The sequence below is a fragment of the Tachysurus vachellii genome, chromosome 10 (assembly GCF_030014155.1).
Source record: "Tachysurus vachellii isolate PV-2020 chromosome 10, HZAU_Pvac_v1, whole genome shotgun sequence".
In the NCBI taxonomy this organism is placed as follows: domain Eukaryota; kingdom Metazoa; phylum Chordata; class Actinopteri; order Siluriformes; family Bagridae; genus Tachysurus; species Tachysurus vachellii.
The window spans coordinates 22937117-22960876 of NC_083469.1; the positions used below are offsets into that span (position 1 = coordinate 22937117).

The 23760-nt window shown below is 38.3% G+C and overlaps 1 protein-coding gene across 1 annotated transcript; it reads right to left on the reverse strand.

Moving 5' to 3' along the window:
* Nucleotides 1-62: 62 nt before the first annotated feature.
* On the reverse strand, nt 63-21102 carry pals1a (protein associated with LIN7 1, MAGUK p55 family member a). Its single transcript, XM_060880342.1, has 14 exons — nt 20944-21102; nt 10913-11437; nt 8783-8991; nt 6137-6214; nt 5788-5937; nt 5546-5707; nt 5326-5403; nt 5046-5229; nt 4303-4374; nt 4073-4144; nt 2786-2953; nt 2489-2691; nt 2287-2397; nt 63-2003 (listed from the first exon to the last, which is right to left on the reverse strand). Exons 2-14 carry the CDS (start codon nt 11358-11360, stop codon nt 1827-1829), a joined length of 2112 nt encoding a protein of 703 aa, XP_060736325.1. The 5' UTR covers nt 11361-11437; nt 20944-21102; the 3' UTR covers nt 63-1826.
* Nucleotides 21103-23760: the final 2658 nt, after the last annotated feature.

Sequence of the window (23760 nt, forward strand, 5' to 3'; positions counted from 1 at the left end):
CGTGAAGCTTCTGGTCATCGAGATGCGTTATAAACACTAAGAACCTTGCATAAAACACAGCATTCCACCAATCAGGATTTTTAATTATTCACATGTACAATGCATCTAAAATCAGTTGGCTTTTACTTTGACAAAAAGATGATATTTTACATAGTTCTAGTTCCATTTAATCAGCATGTAGATATTTCAGCTAATATTGAGAACATTGAATATAGACTGCCCACAGGAAGACAGTAGGTGAATGGGTCTGGCCAGAGCCAGTAAACAAAAGTATTACATAGTGTGGATGATTTATTTTGTCAATATAAATATATAAGATGATTATGAAATACAGTATAATTCAATAAATCTGTTTCCAGTGTTTTTAACCAGATAATACTTGCCTTCCCTCTACATTTCAGTGATAGCCTTTGCTTTTAACAGATCTAAATATAAACAATCAATATTCTGCTGATGATAATCTAATTAAAGAACATCTACAATAAACTCATGAACTCTATACAGGAAGATGGACAAGTGACAAAAACAGATACACTTTTTTCTCCACATAGCACTTGAGCTTTGTGACTGAATTCTTTTTAGTCCATAGATCTAAGAGCCCCAACTCATCACAGATAAAAAGCATGCATGACAAACAAAACAAGCATGTAATGAAAATGTGTACACAAGACAGAATTGACATTTTGTTTAAACAAGAGAAAAGACATCACTTTATATTAACTGTAGCAAAATGTAAGCCCAGGCTGATATTATGCTCAGTAGTTGAACCTTATGTTATTACTCTAAAATACTGTTTACAATACTGGTCACGTTTCTGAGTTCTGGAAGTGCATGTGAATACTGCAACAGAAATTAACCAACCAAGCACACACTGTTATTACTGTTGTTTTGATTGCCATAAGAATAAAATGTAATCTGTTGGAAGGAGGAGGGCAACGGCTCTTGTTGCAGTTTAATGGTTTGGAAGCCCTGTTTTTCAGATAGGATGCAGTATTACATCCACCAAGAGTCAGAGGTGCATCATAAGAAAGGCTTATAATACAGTTCAAAGCCTCTGTTTTATCAAGTTTGCCACTGTATGTTTCGGACAAGTGAATGATCCACATCTGTCCTTCACAAAATTGCAGCCACAAGCCATTCAAATTTTAGCACATGAATGATGCCATAACGCCATTTTCCTCCAATTTTGCAACAACTGCCTGATTGGTAAACTATTATAAACTAATGTTTATTGAAAGTGACAACAGAATGATAAAAAGCCACTTGGAAAATTTCAGAGAGAAACAGGCCCTTTTTACAAGGAAAATAGCATTCAGATCAGAAGACAATACTTGTCAGTGGGGGACAAAAAGCAGTTGAAAAGAAACATGATAAATAAATAAAAAGTTTTGTGCTGTAGAAAGTAGTTTCTAGCTGAAAAAATAATCCAGAAATTCAAGCACGGTTAATTGGACTGGTCTGCAGAATATATAATGGCTGATTTTATGATAATCCTAGACCCCTTATCTCTTTTTTTGAAACCATCATTTTCAAATTATAAATAATTATTTTGTATTATTTATAATTATGTTGATTAGAAGCACTAAGACTCTGTGACAACCATATGCTGGTAAAATCTTTACATTGCTCTCAATGTGGGCTGTAACTTTAGAGTCTGGTAAGTCAATAGAACTGAAACAATCATGTAAGAGTTCAAATTGTGAATAAATATAGTTACATAGAATGCCAAAACAGCAGATAATCAATTATCCAGTCACACAAGCCACCAATCTCCACAAAGCCCATGCACAGCATGGTTATGTTGGGTTTTGTGTGGAAGAGGTATCTCAGCGCAGCCAAGATGATGGAACCCACTGAGGCTCTGTGTCCAGTTTGTTGATGAGGCGCAGAAGTTCCTGATAAGCTTTGTCCTGGTCAGTGTTCACAACTGCGGCATCAAACAAGTGGCCATAGTTCTGCTCCATCTCCCTTGCTTTCTCAATTATGTCCCTCAGCTCTTCAGGCTTCACAGAGAGGAAGAAAAAAGAATTCAAACAAGATTATACTTAAATGTGCATATATGTATTTTCCATGTATAGCCATGTGCAGGCAATATAAATTTGCCACGATAAACCGTTTTGCCACTGTGATCATCTTTTGGCCATATTCAGTAAAGCTCTTAAAAATGTACTACAATGGATTATTATAATGTAATGTAATATCTTATAATGAAATACAACATTTATGTAGATCACAACATACCAGATAGTATCTCCCTGTCTAATGAAAGAAAAACCCACTGGTTACCTTTGGGTTCTTGTTATCTTTTGCCAAGAGGGCACGCAATCGTTCCTGGGAGGGTGGTGCAATGAAGATAATATAGGGCTTGAGGTCAGAGCTGCGCAGTACCTTCAAAGACTAATGAATAGAACAGTCAACAATCAATACTGAGATTAGAAGACAGTGAAGCCCTGATATCCATCATCCCAAATTTATCTATCTTTCTCACCTGGGTGTGCAGACACAGCAGGCAAATCTTGCTACTATTGATAAGCTGCCGCACAGAATCTGTGCTTGTGCCATAGAGGTTCTTCTCAAACTCTCCTGACTCAATGAACTTCCCTGCTGCAGCATCCATCTCAAAGGCCTGCTTTGACACAAAGTGGTAGTCACGTCCATTCACCTCACCATCTCTCCGGTTTCGTGTAGTGTCTGATAGTAAAACAGTCTCTTGCTTAGAATAATACGGAAGACAAACTGAGACAACACAAAAAAAATCCTTAATTAGCCAACAGCCAATACTTACGAGGAACAGCACCCCCAAATCGGTCAGGATCATTGGACAGCAGTCTCTGTCTGAGCTCATTCTGCCCACAGTTTGGAGGACCAATTAGAGCAATGGGGCGTTTGCGATTAGCTGGTTGGTGGTACAATGCCATCTCCTCATAGGTAAGAATCTCCTCATTGTCATAGTCTGAGAGACAGAATGATCATTAACTATGTAAATGACAGAACTGTGTACATGGACTCTTCATGTGTGGAAGTCTAATAATAAGACCCCAAGTGCTTTACAAAGCAAATTATTGCTTCTTTCTCTCTTACGCAAAAATGTAAACAAAGTATATTTAGTTCTAATCTGCTAATTTTGAAAAAACATTACTCAACAGTTTATTAACCCTTTAGTGCAATGGAAAATTTGTCTATGTTTGTTTAATGTAAATGAGCATGAGTGGATGAATAGGTCTATAAGTAATGTCCAGACTGGTAAGTAGTGTCCATTCCCTGCACAGATTTAAAATGAACCAATATGCGAATGTAAGTGTGAATATTTTTCACTTCTCCTAACAACATAAAAGTTCTATACCATGTATAAATAAAGTACAAAAGATTGATGCAATTAACTTTTGCAATTAATTATCTACACATTTCTAAATGTGGCAGCATCCCCCCAAGAGGGTTAAAGGTTCACCAATTACAGCCTCACAAAAGCTTGTGGTAAACACAGCTGATGGTATTGTTTTGGTGTTATTCATTCATTCATTCATTCATTCATTCATTTTCTACCGCTTATCCGAACTACCTCGGGTCACGGGGAGCCTGTGCCTGTCTCAGGCGTCATTGGGCATCAAGGCAGGATACACCATGGACGGAGTGCCAACCCATCGCAGGGCACACACACACACACACACTCTCTCATTCACTCACGCAATCACACACTAGGGACAATTTTCCAGAGATGCCAATCAACCTACCATGCATGTCTTTGGACCGGGGGAGGAAACCGGAGTACCCGGAGGAAAACCCCGAGGCACGGGGAGAACATGCAAACTCCACACACAAGGTGGAGGCGGAAATCGAACCCCGACCCTGGAGGTGTGAGGGGTGCTAACCACTAAGCCACCGTGCCCCCGTTTTGGTGTTTTTATTCCTCGTAATTCAAATACCTTATTCAAGAAAGACAATGCATATCTAACACCATTCTTCATTTTCATTTGTATAAAGCTACATAAAGGCATGTATTAAAATGCACAGCGTGCTTTTATAATCCCTTATTGATTCACAGCAATGAGAGCAAAAACAAATATTGACTCACCATCAGTCTTGTTTGCATTATACAGCAGTTTCTTCCTTTTCTTCTTGTTCTTCTTTGCACACCACAGTTTCCCTAATCATGATTGATTTAGCAAACAGTTCCATTATTCGGACAAATCAAAACAAATCTCTATATTTGAACTTACTATTATCTTTGACAAACCAGTAACTACAGTAACTATGATAAACCTGTGTGTGTGTTTGTGTGTGCGCATGTACAATAGTGCTTACCTGATTTTTCAGGCTCCTTATCTTCTTCAATTGTTTGTTTCATGGCTTCTCTTTGCTGCTGAAAGGTCTTACCTATTTAAAGGTATAAAAATTCAAATTGCAGCACATTTCGGTGAGTTTTGCAATTATAATCTCTTGTCTGTGGACAAATGTCTACAAAACTTTGCATTGCTGGATTTGGGGTTTTTCCTTACATTCTTAATGGCAGGTCCTCTTAAGGTCACTTTGGAGAGACCTGAAAATGGTAGTTCAGGAACACTCTAATCTTACACAGATCTATAGGATTAAGGACTGCTATTTGGCTGGGCCACTTAAGGACGTTCAGAGTCTCAGAGGCTTAAATCTGCAGCAGTACTTCAGCACTTTGGAGTTCAGTTCAAAGAATGAAATATTTATCAGTCTGCCCTGCACAATCTTTTTCTTCATACTCTCAGAGTCTGACATGCTTTTTTTTTTTAGGAATAGTTTCTGTCTACCTACTCTACCATAAAGACTTGGTTAAAGACCACTGTTGCCACTAGCATGCTCATTAGAGATCAAATCTACATACGTATTTCTTTAAAATATGTTTTTTTGCCAACGTCTATTATTAAAAGTGAAATAAAAATAAACAGGACTGAACTGAATAATGACTACAGAAACCTGTCAACATGCTGTACACTGGTCGCTAGACAGGCACCTAACTTTTGTAATCTCTTGGTCATTAGAATCAATACATAATCAGTATAAGTACTCTCGGTTACCTGGCACAAGCCCGGCTAGTGGCTGGTTTTCTTCATCTCCATCTCTGTAGGCCTGCCACCAATTGGGGTCATCCTGGCTGATTACGTGTAAAATGTCTCCCTTCTGAAAGCAGAGACCTAACTCCCGGCACGGTACATACGGATCATCAGAAGGGTCATAGTCAAAATGTGCTTTCACATGCACCTGGAGAGAGAAATGAAGGGAAAAATGAAATGAAAACAATATAAAAAACTTTCAATTCGCATTTATGTAGGTCAAGATCTAGTGTGTTAAACCCACCACAGTCTCTTTAATGGGAGGAGGTTTAATATGCAGGCTGGGAATCAGAATAAAGGTCAACGTGCCATGCATCTCTGCCTGAGGACACAAAATTAAAATGTTTAGAAATCATAGGCATATTTACTTCTTATATCATCTTTAGATAAATATATATCTTCAATGTGTTTTATAACTCAATTTGTATGTTCTAAATTTAATGCCAGGATCTTTCTCCTCTTACCAGGATATCAAACACTTCATTGACATCTTTGCCTCGGATATCTACTCCATTTATCTCCAATATCTCATCGCCTTCGTGAAGGAGTCCACTGCGCTCTGCTGCCCCTCCTTTCACAATCCGACTAATAATCACACTATCCATGTCATTTCTCACTGTGGCTCCCTACAGTCAACATGGTATTGTATCAAAACGGAGATCAAGACAAAAAAATTATTCAAAGTTCTTCAGAATATTGTCCTTACCAGTGGGATGTCCTTGGCCTTCTCTATACGTACAATCTTGACAGTCTCTCCTCCCCACTGTGTGAGGGTCTCACATGGGCTTTCAAGAGGGACCACAGGCTCTGGTTGCGTCTCCTGTTCAGCCACTCTGTCATGGGCCAGCATAAGTGCCTACAGAGTAAGAAAAAACTGAACATGCTCACATCTTGTTTCAGAAAGATGATTTCCATAAAAAGATGATTTCCATGACAATGCAATTGCAAGAAAGAGCACTTATGCACGTGTTCAAAACAGGGATTTATATCTGAGAGTGTATTTCCCCAGAGGAAGCAGTGGGGAAGGCACATGCAGGGTGCAAAATGACACTTACCAGCATGTGAGGGCTTTTGAGCAAAGTAATCAGATCAAGACTCTCTTTATGCGAGCTGTTGTGCAGCATGGCCTGGACCTAATAAAAGCAGAATGCAGTCTATGTTAAATACCACAAGTGGTAAACACCACAGATAAACAGAACTTAATTTGGAGGCAAGGTGAAATAAAATGTTCTTATAAAAGTAAATAAAACTATTCAGAAATGTTTACGTTTGCAGTCTCTGTTTAATATACCTGTACCTTCAAATACCCTTCCCACAGCAGGTCTAGCAAAACTGCAATACCTCATGTTTTTGCAACTTAATACTTGCCAAAACATTCTGCACAGGCACCAATTGAAGTGTTCTTCCAGAACAACTGGATGTTTCTTAATAAAGAGACATTTACAAATATTTGGGATTTTCTGATCTGACGAGGCTAGCTGAGAAAAAATGTAGCTGAATAAATGTCTCTGAAAACTCGTTAAACTCTCATTTCATTCATTAGTCATACTTTCCATAATCATTTCATTCATTGGTCATAATTACACGGAAATATGAAGGTAAACAAACCTTTGACAAGTGTGTGTAGAAACTGCTGAGAATGAAGAACACGAATGCTAACTATATAAATTAGTAGATAATTACAGTCATGTGAAAAAATGATTTAATATCAATTTTAACAGAGAGATTCAAGTAACAATTAAAACTAATTAAAAAAAAAAGCAATTTCTGGTGAGAAAAAAAATTAGAACATCCCCACATTACACACAGTGTATCACATCAGGTATACACATGACTAGAACATCACTACTCAGCATTTTGGAGGAGGCTTACACTATTTAAACCTCAGACATTTAGTTTTGTGTGCTCCTGACTGTTAACGATTGAAAGAGCTGTCTGAGGCCTTCAGCAAGAAAATTATAGCAGCTTATGAGTCTGATTAGGGATTTAAAAATATCACAAAAGAATTCAGCCAATCCACTCTCCAGAAAATAGTCTACAAGTGGAGAACATTCAAAACTACTGCCAACATGCCCAGGTCTAACCGTGCAAGCAAGTCCACCCTGAAAGCAGACCACAAAATGCAAAAAGTAGTCACTAAAATCCATAAAATGTCATCACAGGACCTACAGCAGGCTCCTGCTACTGTTGATGTGAAAATGCATGCCTATAAAATCAGAAAAAGACTACAAAAGTTTAACTTTCATGGGAGGTGTGCAAGGAGAAAACATTTGCTCTGTAAGAAAAACATGAAGGCCAGACTGAAGTTTGCCAGAGAGAACATAGACAAAGCTCAGAACCTCTGGAATAATGTTCTTTGGACAGATGAATTAAAGCTGAAGCAGAACTGGACCCTTTCAAAGAACTGGAATTACTTCAAAAATACCAGTAAATCCACCAAGGACTGGCTGAAAACTAAGCAATGGCGAATCCTGGAATGGCCAGTAATACAAAGTCCATATCTTAATCCCACTGAGATGCTGTAGGGTCAGCTGAAATAGGCTGTACAAGCAAGAAACCCCTCAAAAATCTCACAGCTGAAAAAAATCTGTGTTGAGGAGTGGGGCAAACCTCAGACTGATGTTAGAGACTTGGTAGATGGTCTCACTGAAGTCATTTCAGCCAAAGGAGGCAACATTAGCTATTTGGGGGTAGGGTGTCTGAACTTTTTCCACAGTTAGAATATGCATTTTTGTTAATATCTTTTGTTAAAAGATCTTTTGTTAAAACCTTTGAAAAAAGGTTAATTTTTGTTGTTCACCTGCAATTAAATCACATTCCTTTCCAGAGAAAAATAAAAACAAGTTTAGACATTGATGTGTGAACATTTCTTAATAAAGAACAGATTTTTTTTCACATGACTGTATATAAACTATTTGTTTAATGAATGTGTGTTACAGCAGGCTTAAATTTGTGGCTGCATGCTGAGCTGAGGTGCAAAACCTAGTGAGCTAGATCTTTAGAAAGTCTTAACCCTAACCCTAACCCTGAATACGCTCTGGTCCAGTTATAAGAAGTCTGTTTCCAGTACAATCTCAAGTTATTTTGTTCTTGTTTAAACGGAGTGGAACCCAACTTGGTCGTCTTCTGTTATTGTCCGTCCACCTCAAGGCTGAGGTTTCATCCAAGCTGAGATGCTTTTCTGATCACCACAGTTCTAAAGAATGACTACTGAAGTTACTGTATCCTTCCTGGCTGCTGAAAACCAATCTGGCCATTTTCGTGATTTTTTTTTTTCCAAAGAATTTTGCTCACTCAAAGTTTTTTGCTTTTCTCTCCATTCTGTAAACTCTATAGATGGTTGTGTGAAAATCCCAGATCAGCAGCTAATGAAATACTTAAACCAGCCCTACTTCCACCAACATCTGTGCTATTAATAAACTTATAGTGATCACAATTTTTCTTCATTCTGATGTTTGAAGTGAATATTAACTGAAGCTCTTCATAACAGATAATAGAAACAAATAACAGAGTTCATTTTGAATATCTTTAGGTATCACATTGTAATGACATTATTTTAGTATAACCTAATTTTTGAACCAGTATCACTATTTGTTGAAATGAAAGAATGAATATAATAATGATAGTAAATAATATAATAATATAGTATTCATAAAATAACAAATTAAATAGAATAAAATATGGTAATTAATTGATCTGACCTCATGCACAAGACTTTGTGCACTTTCTGTGAGGGGAAAGGGAGGACTTGGCCGGTTCATGTGTACTGCCACAGCATTGTGGATGTTGAAGGCCTTCTGGAAGTCAGGCTTCTGTACAAGCTGCAGCACCAGTTCCACATCCTCCTGACTCTGAGAATCACCCAGGCAGTGCTGTACCTGCTTCAGTGACATCAGCAACTCCTCAAGATCTGTCAAAACACACACACACGTACACGGGCATACATGGGGAAACACAGGGACAAATAAAATGATTTTAAGACTGCTCAGCTGGATGGGAATTCACTTCATTCAATAAATGCCTCTTAGTTATTCAACCATACATAACTTAATTGAGACTGGCTTTCTAAATGGCCTACACCGGATAAAAGCGTAATCGACAGGCTAAAACGAAAGAACTAATATAAGCATAAGTAAAATTTTTTATAGCACCACTTAAAATACTAATCACTATTAAGAATGCCACTTTTAACCTACTTTACCTGCAAATGTGTTTTCTGAATGAAGTCCCTGAGAGCGTGTCTAGGGACCTTACACAGGAGGAGGTGAAAGGGGAGTTTATTTGTATGCTTGGTGGGTGGCTAATGCTGTATGATAAAATTTTAAGACCTTCTGTAACTTAATGGAGTATTAAAAAAGTTTTCATCTACCAGAGTATGCAAAACAATATGCAAATTTAAGCAGAGAAAGAGCCAAAGAATGAAGATATAATACAAAAGAAATAGAAACAGAAAGTCTGTGAGACTTGTTAAACAATGGCACCAGTAAAGGCTGAGGCAGAATGACTCAGAGGAGTGTTTTTTAATTAAGCTCGTGCTTACAGGGGCCCCGGCTCCCTTTCTCAGGAATTTGCTATCATTGACACACAAACAGCCCCCAAACCTCCCCCAACAAGATTAATTTATCTTGGTTCCATCAGCACAGAATTAGTCTTAATCAGAAATGTGCATTTCTTTGCATGTGCATAAAAACACTCCTTGCCAGAGTTCAGATGCACAGCTAGCTGTAGATTATTTTATTCACTTTTCTGTATAGAGGAATACCCTTAATTACAGCTCAAAGCCTGTACTATGATCTCATATTCATTATTTAATTTCAACTCCAATATACTGTGGAAAACAGCTAAAATAACATGTGCTTTGACATTTTCCAAACATTTATTGTCCTGACTGTACACTCACCATCCACTTTATTAAGAACACCTGGAAATTCATGCAGTTATCTTAATCAGTTACTCATATAATGGATCTGCAGCAGCATGATGTATAAAAAATTATTATTTCAGATAATGGTCACTGTTCAACCATCAAAATGATGCATACTGTGAAGTGTGACTTCTGTAATTTTGATCACATTGATGTTGGTAACAGAACTGATAATTATTGCTCTTGCCTGACAGGAGAGCCTGATGTGGCCCTCGGCTGTTGTAAGCCATCTAAGTCAAAGTTTGATGTGCTGGGTTTGAGATGCTTTAGAGGATCACCATAGTTGTAGAGTTCTTATTTAAATTACTAAAGACTTCCTGTCAACCCGGACCAATCTGATCATCTCTCTAATTAACAAGGTGTTTCAGCCTTGAATTGAAGCTCTTGAATTGTATCTCTCATTAACGTTCCCATTAAAGTTGATGGTGTGTGTATAAATAGCCACAAACTGAGACATGTTAAAAGTACAGAAGCAGAGGTGGCTTGGCAGAGAACCAGGGCATGGCAGATACTCTTGTTTGAGTAATGCCCAAGAGGAAACTGTTTATATTCAAACTTTGCAGGAGACCAGAGACAGCACATGGTCAGACATTGTACAAGATGTCTAAAATGTCAGGAATCAATGGGAAAATTCTGGGCAAATATTTTGATCAAATATGTTAAGCAAAATCCATCAAAACATGATAAAGTGGCTAAAAAAGCATAGGGTGTAAAGGTAAACATATATAACTTACTGTATGTATATTGTATATAATAATTACAGAAATAATGATAGTATATTATAGTATATATATATATATATATATATATATATATATATATATATATATATATATATATATATATATATATAATATATAGAGTATAATTTTAATTAGTATATTACCATGCAACGTTCATTACTCACCCAATAGTTGTGGTGCCCCATTGAATCCCTGCAGCTGCCCTAGTGACATCCCAGGACCTTCCAATGGCTCAAAGGTGGGGTTGTCAATGCCCACCTTGGGGTTTTGTGCCAGCTTCTTGAGGCGCATAGAGGAGTTGACCTCAAGCTCTTGACGGTTACGTCCTTCCTCTTCCCTTCTTCTGCGGTCCTCCTGTTGTTGGCGGATGCGTTCCAGCTGGGCACTGCGCCGTACAGCCAGTGTGCGGGCACCGAGTTCACCTGGGCAGTCCACAGCCATCTCCCTGTGCCAGTGACCAGACAAGTCCTGGGCTTCGCTGGTACCTGCTGCCCTGTCTTCTGACTCGCTTACATGGCCATTCATGTGGGAGGTGGTCATCGTGTAGATGCGCGGTTCACGTGGAAAGTTGTGTGTGGTAGATGCAAGGCTTATGAGGGAAAAGTTCTGCATGATTGGAAGCCTGAGGCCATGACAGCTGGTTCAGAGTGGTTGCTCCACCCGAGGAGAGGAAAGTTTTATTAATCTTACTGCAAAAAAAAACAAAAAAAAATACAACAGTAAAAAAAAAAATCAACAGTAACACCTTACTCTAAAGACAAGAAAAAATTCTTGTAGAGCTTTTAATTTTCTCTTTCACAAACCCCAAATTGATTTCGATTAGACTTTCAGGGGTATAAATTACTTTTCTGTTGGGCCATACTTAAAAATATTCTTGTTTGCCGTAACCCGAACGACCCTGTCAATTTAGGACCGACTCAAATTTTTTATTTTTTTGCTTGCTTTAAGTCTGACCGACTTGCTGGTTGTAAATTTGCGTTAAGACCGACCAATTTTTGGTTTTTTTACTCTTCAAACAACTAATACAAAAGCAATAAAATAATATTAATTATATTTTAGTAAGTATTGTAAATATATAAATTGCCTAGGACTACATACAAATGAAGGTTACATTCTTTCTTTTAAATAAAAACCAGTGACATCATCTATGTTTACACTATTGGTTAACGGATGTCACACTATGGCTTGTGCGTTCACTTCGTCTCATACTCTCATTCACTGTCAGAATCAACGGATCGTGCTTGGTAATGATGGCTGCAGCTGCAGTAAACAAAATTTGTTTGTGGTCTATATAGCCTGCATCAAAATGAGGTTTGCAATGATGCGCCCGAAGGCACGGGTTGAAGACCCAGTCAGTGACGTCACGATATGCTAATTTGTTTAAAGTCATACCTACGTAATCACCATCACCAAAATTGTACTTTTTTTTACATTGAAACTTGAAAAAAAAAATATAGACCTACCTACCGACCCTTTTTTTTTTTTTTTTTTACTGTTACTGCAAACCAAAATATTTTTAAGGATGGCCTTGTCTCTTGGAGAAACCAAGAATACAATCCACAGGGACATCATCACTTAATAAATCCTTTATAAATATATATTTGGTAGGAAACATGCAATTTTCAACCAAATTCATGTCAACTGCTTCAATAATAATTTTATTTATTTATTTTTTCCTGCCAGGTGATATGATGTAGATCTCACCCTAGTTCACCAATGAACAGTCAGTCAGTCAGTCAGTCAGATGTGCTACTTCTGCCTTGATGTGAAGCTATGATAAGTGGTTTGCATCTTGTGGTATGGTCTCTATACATCCAACAACCAGCATAATAGGAACAACTATACACCAGCTCCTTTATATTTCATGTTTTTTCTCTGGTCCTCTTGCTGGTTTATACATTTTAATATCAAATGCAGTTCTTCACAGACAAACCCAGAGCTATTAATTATTTAAACCTACCATCTAACAGGGCACACCTGTTAATTCTTGTTAACATAGCAATGTTGCAGAGTGTTGTATTCCCAGCCTACCTAGCTAACGTTAATCAGGATTATTTCTAATTAAAGGCAGAAGAGCGTTTCCAAATGAAATAGATTTTATTATTTATCTGACAGACTGACTGACTGTTCATTGGTGAACTAGGGTGAGATCTACATCATATCAAATTATAGCAAAAACTATAATTTTATGCAAAATAATAAAATCAATGATGCCAGTTATGACTTAGAAATATGTTTCTAACACATTCAGTCCTCAGCTACACAGAAAGCACCATGACATGTGCATTCACACCCTCACCAGTTATTAAACAATACCTACCTGAATCATATATGCAGAAATATTGGCATGGGAAGTTAATATTACTTCTTTGCAGCAGTATTGGTTATCCTTAGCCTTTTGAAGGCTCATGTCTAGGGACATGTTCATGACACACATTTATATGCAAACATAAATTTATATTCATATTTACACATCATTGCAGTTATATTTTATTCATGACATGAATTACCGGAGTACAAATGTGCCAGAATGTTTAATAATTCAAAATGGAAGATTTAAGTTCCACTGTGGAGCGTGCTATGTGACAGACCAGAAATGAACTTAATTGTTGTCTAATCAACAAAATAATAGGTGACACACTTAAACTTACTTTCTCCCTCAGTGCCTGAGCAATACTTGATTTAACCCTTGACACATTAAGCCTAGAGTACTGTCCTTTAAGCCTCTCTAATAACTTCACTAAAAAGCCACTTGGAAACTGTACATGAACTGAGGGTTTAGCACAGATTGGGAGTGACACACCTACGCCACAAGCAAACCAGCAGAAACCATCCCACAGGAGTGGCCATAGTCATGTGACACCCTGGTGAGAATAATAGATAACCTTTGTCCTTCTTAGTTCCCCTCCTCCTCAACCCAGTGCATTCCTGCTTTTACTAGACACAGGCTTAAAGGGAAGCACAAAGCTACTCCAAAATGTGTTATATGTTATTAACCTGCTACCTTAAAGTTTAGTTCCTCTTCAACAAACTCAGATGTTCTAAATTTATTCTAGCCCCTTTTGGACCTCAACCAGAACCATCATAATCTCCTGCACAATCGCTTATTCACCCCCCTCTTCACAGCCTCGGTTAATGAATAAATTCTCATGCTCTTCTGCCCCTCTCTCCTAGGAAGAGATTACTGTAGTGTGCTACTGCCCAATGCATCACCATAGCAACAATTTTACTAGCAAGTGAGGGGTCCTAAAGGCTTGAGAACAAAAGGAGAAAAAACCCCTACAGACAGAGCGAAACACAACCGCAACCTACAAAAATGCAAACACACAGACACGCACACATATACACACACCCTACACAAACTACACAAAAATGTGCAGCGACACAGAGGCGCGCGCACCGAGGCACAGAGGCGCGCGCACCGAGGCACAGAGGCGCGCTCACCGAGGCACAGAGGCGCGCTCACCGAGGCACAGAGGCGCGCTCACCGAGGCACAGAGAGGCGCGCTCACCGAGGCACAGAGAGGCGCGCACCGAGGCACAGAGAGGCGCGCACCGAGGCACGGAGAGGCGCGCACCGGGGCACGGAGAGGCGCGCACCGGGGCACGGAGAGGCGCGCACCGAGGCACGGAGAGGCGCGCACCGAGGCACGGAGAGGCGCGCACCGAGGCACGGAGAGGCGCGCACCGAGGCACGGAGACGCGCGCACCGAGGCACGGAGACGCGCGCACCGAGGCACGGAGACGCGCGCACCGAGGCACGGAGACGCGCGCACCGAGGCACGGAGACGCGCGCACCGAGGCACGGAGACGCGCGCACCGAGGCACGCACAGAGAAGTGCTCACTGAGGCACGGAGACGCGCGCACCGAGGCACGGAGACGCGCGCACCGAGGCACGCACAGAGAAGTGCTCACTGAGGCACAGAGATATGCAAAGATATATGGAAACATGCACAGGAACATGAAGTCATGCACAGAGACACAGTCACAAACAAAGGGCTCTAAGCAGAACAGTTCTGCTAAACAGTGAAATTAAGCCTAAGATCAAGGTTAAAAAATCAGTATTATTATCAATGGGGAAAACTATGATTACATGCATAAAACCTTCATATTATGTGAAAACAACATATAAACACAAACACTACTGAGGTCTGAATGAAATGCTGATAAAAGTATGAAATCCTTCTCAAAATTTAATAGTAATCAGCCTTGAAACAACAGATCAAATAAGCAAAAGGGCACTTGGATAAGAACACTAGAATAAGTTTTGCATGCATGCTGTACTGTGCGTGGGTGCATGAGAGAAGGGGTGTGTGTGTGAATTGTAGGATAATTTACACTAACAAATTATATACCATTATAATGTAGTATTAGACTCATTGAACTCTTTAGGCTTTGATAAAATACAGCTGTGACTAAGGAAAATCCAATAAATTGTTCCTACAAAATTAATGAGGATTTTGGCTTTACTTATCAGCCAAGAGAGATAGCCAAATGCACAAATGAAAGCTAATAGTTTCCAAACAGGAACTCCTGGTAATGCTCATATTAACATACTAACAGCATTATCATCATCGATCACTGCTCATCTGACAAATACTGACAATGAGATAAAAAAAAACATAAACAAAATACCAACTTTGCACAGCACTTTATTTTTTGTTAGAGAAGCAGATGATGGCCAAGACGATATTATGCTCACTGGCGTATGCTTCCTGATATATCTTCCAAACAACAAGCTTAATCATGTCTAGAGGTTCCACTCCCTCTTTAAGGCACACCACTTAGTGCACGTCTCAAGACAATAACAAACTAGGAGCCACTGACCATCTGCCACTCGAGAGTTTAAATAGGTTTTTCCAAACCCCCAGTTCCTTTAATCTCCACAAACTCCACTATAAAACAAGAAGGACACTATTATTCAAACCATTTTAACAAATCTCAGTGCAAAAATTTAATCATTGCACTAAACTCTATTAAAAAGATACTGCAACTTGGCAGGCTGGGATAAAGCAGGAAGCTACAGCAGTATATGCCTGAGCAGGTAGCTTGTTCAGCAGGTTCATGACTGTGTGCAAGTATATTTAAGCCCTAACAGGTGCAGATGGCAAACCTTGTTTCTAAATGAATAAAACAAGTCTATTCACATGTAAATATAATCATAGAATCTGCATGTTGCATTTTTGTCATATTGTCCTACAACTTAACATCTCAAAGAGTTGTTAATCCTTGTAATCATTACAAGTAAAAAGCAAATCAATTTTTATTGAGTTCATCTATCTCAGTCACAGGGACCCCCTCTTTTCCCATGACTCCAGCTATCTCCTGCAAACTCAAGTACCTTCAAGCCAAAGCAAACAATTCAACAATCCCAAAAGAGGAATAATGCAGAGCATTCATGCGAGTTACTCATGGCTGTCCTTGGACTTGTGATATTAGCATACAGCTTGCTCTTGCTCACTGACACTTAAAAACATGGAATGACTGCTCCAGAAGAGTGGCAGGGTGAAAAGCAAACAGAGCTCCCACAAATCCTCAGACAATGTTCTAGCATAAACCCTTGCTATAAGATCCTTCCAGAAATTATTCTCACCATTACAAAATATTCTGTCCATCTTTTGTCATAGGAAATACATTTTTACTATAAAAGCAAGGGAAGCTATGAAAACATATCCACCAAGCTTGCACTTACAGTATACGGCTGTTGCTATTTTTGAGGAGAAACAGAGCAGAATTGTTATCTTCTCCAAAGAGCCTACTTAACATTCCATCTCTTCTGGCTCACATACCAAAAATTCCAGAGTGTTGGTGTCTTCAGCACTGCAGCATGTACCACTGAGTACCAGGTAGAAGAAAGTCTGTGCAGTAGACAAGTGGTAAACCCCAGCTGTAACAAAGCCTTAACCATGGCCTATTCCCAGACAATCGAAAAAAACAGACTAAAATATAGACATAAACTGTGTGTTTTTAGTAGTTTTTTCAGCAGTTTAACACATAAAATTACATGGTCATTATACAGACCAAAGAAATAAGGGTAAAATAACAGCAGCAGTATTTAACTGCAGGTTTGAAAACTTTTTGTAGGTATTTTTCACCATATATATTTGCGTTACATGCTGCAAATGGTGTGAATATGTCAAAACTCCTTGGTGTTTCATGGAAATTTCTCAGAGAAATGAGTCAAGTTGACGTTTGGGATTGTTTGGATGAGCAGGAGCAAGCTGAAAAAGGTGGTAAATAATTGAAAAGACGAAAAGGTGAGTAACCTAACCTGCTTTGCAATGCTTCTTGAGTCTCCAGAACATTAATATTCAAAAGATCATGAATAATGTGCCTTGCCTTAATCAGCGTTTCCTCCATCTTTATATAATGATGGCACAAAGATCTTAAACACCACCTGATCTGATTTGTTGTGCAGTCAATTTTGCTAAGGAAAAAATATTTATGCTAAGCTGGCTTGCTATATCATTTTTCAAATGTTGCTAATTTCCTACTAATTCACTAATATGATCCAAGCCTTATTTCCCACAGTTATACAAACTACTAGGAGTTTTTTCCCCAACTTCTCAGTGAACACTAGGCACTGTGAGTGATTAGCACAGGTTGCAAGCTAGCAAAAAAGTAGCAGACGGTCTACTTCTGAGCATAGACACATGAGATGAACTTTTATTAGCCATTTCACATGCAGAATGCCATAAAGGTGCAGCAGGTAAAGCTGGCATCTCATAACTCATAGGCTACTGAAGTTCTGTGTGAGTGTGCCAGCGTACAACCCCATGTCACAAAAAAGTTTCAGTGTACATCTGTGTATGTGATGCCCTGCAGCGAATTGGCAACACATAGACGCCACACTGCTCCTTAAACCAATCAAGGAAATCACTGTCGCCATCTGATTTGTTGAAAAGGTTCTACACCTGGCAGTTATGGCGTTGCTAATTGGTTCCCGTTCAAGACAGAACCAATCTGATGGCCGCTTGCAAGTGAACTATAGCAGGCACGTGTACATGACAGCTACTAATTACTAACTACACTATTATCATCGCGAGACAGTTGAATCTCTTCAATGCCATTCCGGAGATTCACCAAAGAAAATATGAAGTAAAAAATATGAGAAGTCTACTATCTAAGGACAGAACATGCAGGCAGGTGAAGTGCCAACTTGAGCTAGGAAGAGCTAGGCAGGATTACAACGCTCCAACAAGATAAGTTTTCAGTGAACACTAGACATTGAAGGTTCGCAAAGACTAAGGACATAAAACATACAGTATCAAAAAGGAATTTAATAAGGCAAAAAGACTAACTCACACAATACTGGTACTCAGGTACTCCACCTATTAGGGAATACAGTACCCTTCCTCTCATGAAGAGTACAATACTAAACAATACTGAGAGCAAAAGAGTACTGTAACTAAACGCCAAGCAAGGAAGACAGTATTGCACTCATGGCTTGAAGAAAATGATCTAAAATCCCTGTCACAGGTGTAAGAGGAAGCACGCATGAGCCTTAGCAATATACAATCAAATATTGCATACTTTAAGCATAGTAAGTTGTAGGTGTTCCTGTAAAAGCTGTTACACATTGATGAAAGATTAAAAAGTTAACACCCCCCCCAACCTAAAACAGGGAACAAGAAGTTAAACAATGTCAAAAACTAAAAAATAATATATTTATAAAACCATATATTGAGTCATCAAAAAAACAAAAACAACAAAAAAAACAGTAGCAGTGTGAACATGTGAACACTATTAAGTCCAGAGGTGACAGTTCAGTCTTCACATATAGAGAGCAGTGAGGAGTTTGTAAGCCATAACCAGTAGCATAGTACACAATGAAAAAGAGTGCAATTCTTTTTTCCCCACTAGGGTATGCATATACATCTCAAATATTGGTAAAATTGTTGCAGACACCTTATTTTAATTCAAGTTTAAAAACAACTTGAATATCAACTTTTGTCAAGGCAAATTCCCAGGTACTTATAATTTGTAATTTGTATAATTTCAAATTTGGTGCCTTGAAAACTTTCAATATTAGTAAGGTTTGAAAAATGCCATTTGTAAATAACATAAATTTGGTTAACAATGCAGTGTTATGATTGTATTGTGCATCTTATTATGTCATGTTATGGCCCTATGTCACAACTGTCTTTTAACAGTAAACCCCACACTCAAATATTAAGCAATAATTACACAAATACAAAGTGCTCTTGTACTGAACTGTATCAAATGGGCTGATATTCAGTAAACAACATGACTGTAAGCAGTTTTATAACAAATTACAATATTTATAAAAACCTAATGTTCACCATTTCAGTGTTTAAGGAAAGTACAGTACATTATGTCAGTCATGAAAACTCAGCTAATTTTATAGCAATTCTGCAGTAATACACAGTACATATTGTGGATATTAGATACAATGGCAACTTATCATTCTAATATTGTTAAATCACATGAGCCTAGAGCCATATGTTTCAATCATGTTAATATGAAGAACATGAATGGTCATAAAAACAGTATTAATTTATATTTAACACTGACCTACAATTGCAGTCAATATTACAAATAGACAAGTAATAATCTTTAAATTGTATACTAAACATATTAAAAGCCCTGACCCCTGCTAAAATATATTTCAGATCTGTGGAAGACTCTGGAATAACCTCACAAAACTATGTCTTAAATACTGCTTTTAATCATGTCAAATAAACATGAAATTCTGTATGCTCATCAGACTGTCAAGTCAGGCAATAATGAGAACGCTAATACATGGGACCCAAGCTGGCTTTGCTAAACTAAATTAAACTGTTAATTATACTATTATACTATCATGAACTATTAGCAAAATTACAAAAAAAACTACTTGGGTGAATGTAGAACCTAAACCTGGAACTTTGTGACCCTCACACTCAGTCTACACTACAATTTAATACAAAATGCAAGCGGAACCTATTTCAATCAGTGTGGAAAGGTCATTTAAACCCAACATATAACTGACTGAAAAAACCACCAAAGGTTTAAAGTCCAGATTCCAGCCATATTCATGAGGAATTGTTCAGAATGTTCAAGAAATATCTTCGTCCATAAATCATTATAAATTCACAATGTGTCTGCAGTCCAAGTCACAAAAGAATTCTCAATTTAAAGATAATCTCGAAATATTTCCCATGAATGTCTAATTCAAACAAACAGATTTTTCCTTTTGTTTCATCAATATCATTTTAAACAGAGGGTTCAGACTTTAACTAAACTCTGTTTGCACGCCCCTGTGTTAGGGGTGTGTCTGTGTAACCAGACTAATATCAGGGGGAACTCATAAAGACTCAAAACTCATAGTTTTATTTTAAATTCTTACATTTCCTCTATAGTACCAAGCCTTACTGCTTCATATGTGATGGGATAATATGTTTCATGCGGAAATTAATGTCTTTTACAGATTCTAAAAGGATGTCACATAACTTAAGTATTGTCTGTTACAGATATATGTTTACATCAGGTACCACTGCATCATCAAGAGGTTTATTGTAGTTATAGTAATATATAGTTTTAAATTATATACACATCACGCCGCATTTAACTAAACCTTAAACATAAACCAACAGGAATCTTAACACTGCTGAAATATTTTAATGCACTACGAGGTCTGATGGCGGTATTTAAAATCCCTTCGTACGCGTTACAAATGGACTTCTCACTGCCAGCCAAGTGAACAGTAACCAGTCAAAGTCTCCTGACTTCAGTAACTCATGTGTAAGATTCGTTAGACACTGTAATTATTCCCAAACGTCTGTTTACACATTTAGCGAGCTCGCAACTTGTGTTACATGTAACAGGTTGCTTTACTAGCTGCTAACTAGCAGTGATATGTTAGCACAACGAGTTGTTGTACCAGAAATGCTCAGTATATAAAAAAGCAGCACTCATAATATCTAAAAAACCGAGTAGCCTACTGAAATACAAAGGTAAAGCATCGTCAATCCTGCTGTAACCAGTGACGTACAGGTTGTGTTTAGCTAAGTTTCCAACACAGCACTGAGTTATAGCAGGAACAGGCTAACAGGAGCTAACAGGCTAACAGCTCACGTCTCTTCCTCTATTTAGGCGCCGCTCTTAGCAACCTGTTGCCCAAGAGCTGAAAAACCAAACAAACCCTTACAGGTGTATTTAAAATGAAAAAAAGAGAGATTGTTCGCGGTTTACCTCTTGATTAAGAAATGGGACTCTTCAGTTTTAGGTACGGAAAATCCCAATGTTACAATTCTTCCATAACAACGTTAGATAATTCGGTGCGACACTGTGGTAAAGTTCTCAGCGAAGTGGCTCTACATCGCCACCTCCGGTTCCGTCCCAAACCACCCTCAGCCCCCGCACTTAGAGAGAGACCACTAGGTGGCAAACGAACGAGCTGCTTGAACAGATGCGTGCTTATTGTGTTTATTACAGTTACCGCGTTTCTGGTTCCGTCCCGTAATTGCAGTAAAGTAGCCGCTACTGGTACTGGTTAGGTATATACTGTGCCAGGACCAGCAGGTCATTTTCGGTTCTTAGGCAAGTAAACTGCTCAAATATATACGCCTATGCTAAGAACAACCTTGTAGCGGTGTGTAAATTAGCCAAGGCCTGCAAAATGTTTTTAATAGTGATGAGAGAAACGAAGCATTTCGAAGCCTTGAATCAATTGAACTAATTGATTCGCGAAAAGATTCACTGTTCGAAGTTTTCGAAACACCAACTGCTGGTCAAAATAGTGTAAAGGCATCGATACATAGGCCCAAACAGGGCCGTAGCCATCATTTAAAAAGTGGGGGAGACGAAATGTCTAGTGTTCTCTGTTTTTTTTTCCAGTTAACCTTTGTGTAAATGACAGGTTTTATTTTTAATCATGATTTTTTTTAACCATGCTTTATATGTGTTATGATTATATATGATTATAAAACAGAAAGAAAGAAATAGAACAGCTTGCCGCTGGGACAGTACCCTTAAAAGGACATCTTTGTACCTTATTTACCTGCTCCTTATTATTAAAATGACATCTTTAATGTCACTATTCGTCGTCCTTGTCTCGGTCGTGTACATACAGTGACACATACTTGATATGATGTAGAATTGGCAGAGTTAAACATGCTGTAAAATCTCAGTTCAACATTATCTTTTACGTTTCAGTGTAATTTGGTAATAATTAAATAGTATGAAATAATAGTGTTTTTTTTTTGTTTGTTTGTTTACATTCAATTACTTTCACCAAAGCTGCCTATAAAACAAATGCAAAGTGAAGATGTAATGTTATGACTCAGAGATGGAGAGGAGAACTCTTGGATAATAAGATAAGGTGCATCTGGCCTAGATCTGGATTTCATGTAAGGTGATTACAAAGAGAGCACTGATCATAGATCAGCACAAACAAAATGTACACATTTAATTTTTATTAACGTTTATAATAAAGCTGACCTGAAATCAGTGAAAACCGTAGTAGACAGTGTTTCATGGGTTTACTTTGAGATCAATACCCCCTCAGTGGCAGCCATCAGAGTTTAGAAAGGTTTAGAAACAGTAATGACGCCTCTGCCCAATTTGATGCACGCTCCAAATCAATGATTTGAAACAAAAGATTTGTAAAAGTTTTGAAGCTTCATGAAGCAGTGTTTCAAAAGCGGCCATCACTAGCTTGTAATGCCCTGTGCCCCATCCCAATGTGAAGTGGCGATGTTGCTTATTGTAGGTTATGAACAATGTGAAAGAATTATGTGAGCTTAATAGATAATTGGAGCAGTTTTGAGGCCAGGGCCGGCCTGTTATGGTGGAACAGTGTCCATCCCACTCGCTGCTCTCATCTCTTATAGCATAGAACATGGTCTCAGAACAGGCCTATTTAATCTGACAATCTGGAGCCAAGGCTAAACTTACCCTGTATAAAAAAGCATTTAAAAGATTGTGAACTAAATTGTCTGAAGAATAGGGAAACACAGTATACACTGAAGAAACACTACATTTACGGCATTTGGCAGACACCCTTATCTATCTATCTATCTATCTATCTATCTATCTATCTATCTATCTATCTATCTATCTATCTATCTCTCTCCTATTCGGTAAAGTATTACTAAATAGAACAAATGTTAATTAATGCAACAGACATTTGTAGTCTCAATTACATGCATTACATGTGAAAAGGGCTTAAGGAGCATTTATAAGGTTGAGAGCCAAATAGGTTAAGAAGTTAAAAAAATACACCATCAAATGTTTCTCTAAATGACGAGGCTTACAACCCAATAATCCCAGTGAACTTGCATACCACGACAAGCAGCTCACCCTCAAGTCCTTCATCAATCTAGACAACTACACTGATCACCCGCTTTATAACTGGACTGATGTTCAGGAGGAGCAACAGAAGTCAGCAGGAGAAAGCACCACCTGCTCTAACCCCAGCAGCAATTCTGCACCTTTGGTGCACCATCTTCCATCCCAAGCACATTTCCTGCAGTCCAAAGCACAGGCAGCCTGCCATCTGGCATATTTCACTATGAACTTAAGAATAGTTTAGTTGTACCTTAAAATAGTATTAATGTTGATTAACATACAACAAGCTCAAACACTCTGTAACAAACTCATCAAATCATCAGTACATGTGTTAACCACCGCGTCTGATCCTGATGACATAAATAACAGAGGATGCCACACCTCTCTTCTGTTTCAGGCTATTTGGTAGTATCTCAAGTAAAAAAGGCTACAGCAGGTGGCAGAGCTTTTTCTCACAGAGCCACACAGTTATGCAACAGCTTTACATTTACATTTACAGCATTTGGCAGACGCCCTTATCCAGAAATTTACAATTAGATTTACAATCCACTAATTTACAATTAGTGTTCGGGACTCAGACACAGTCTCAGTATTTAAACCCAGGCTAAAAACACATTTGTTTAGTCTAGCTTTTTATGAATAGCTTTTCTTAGGTAAAGGAGTAGATCTGGAGGGTTCATGGGCATAGAGTGTTTGGTGAACTGGGATGTCTGGATGCTG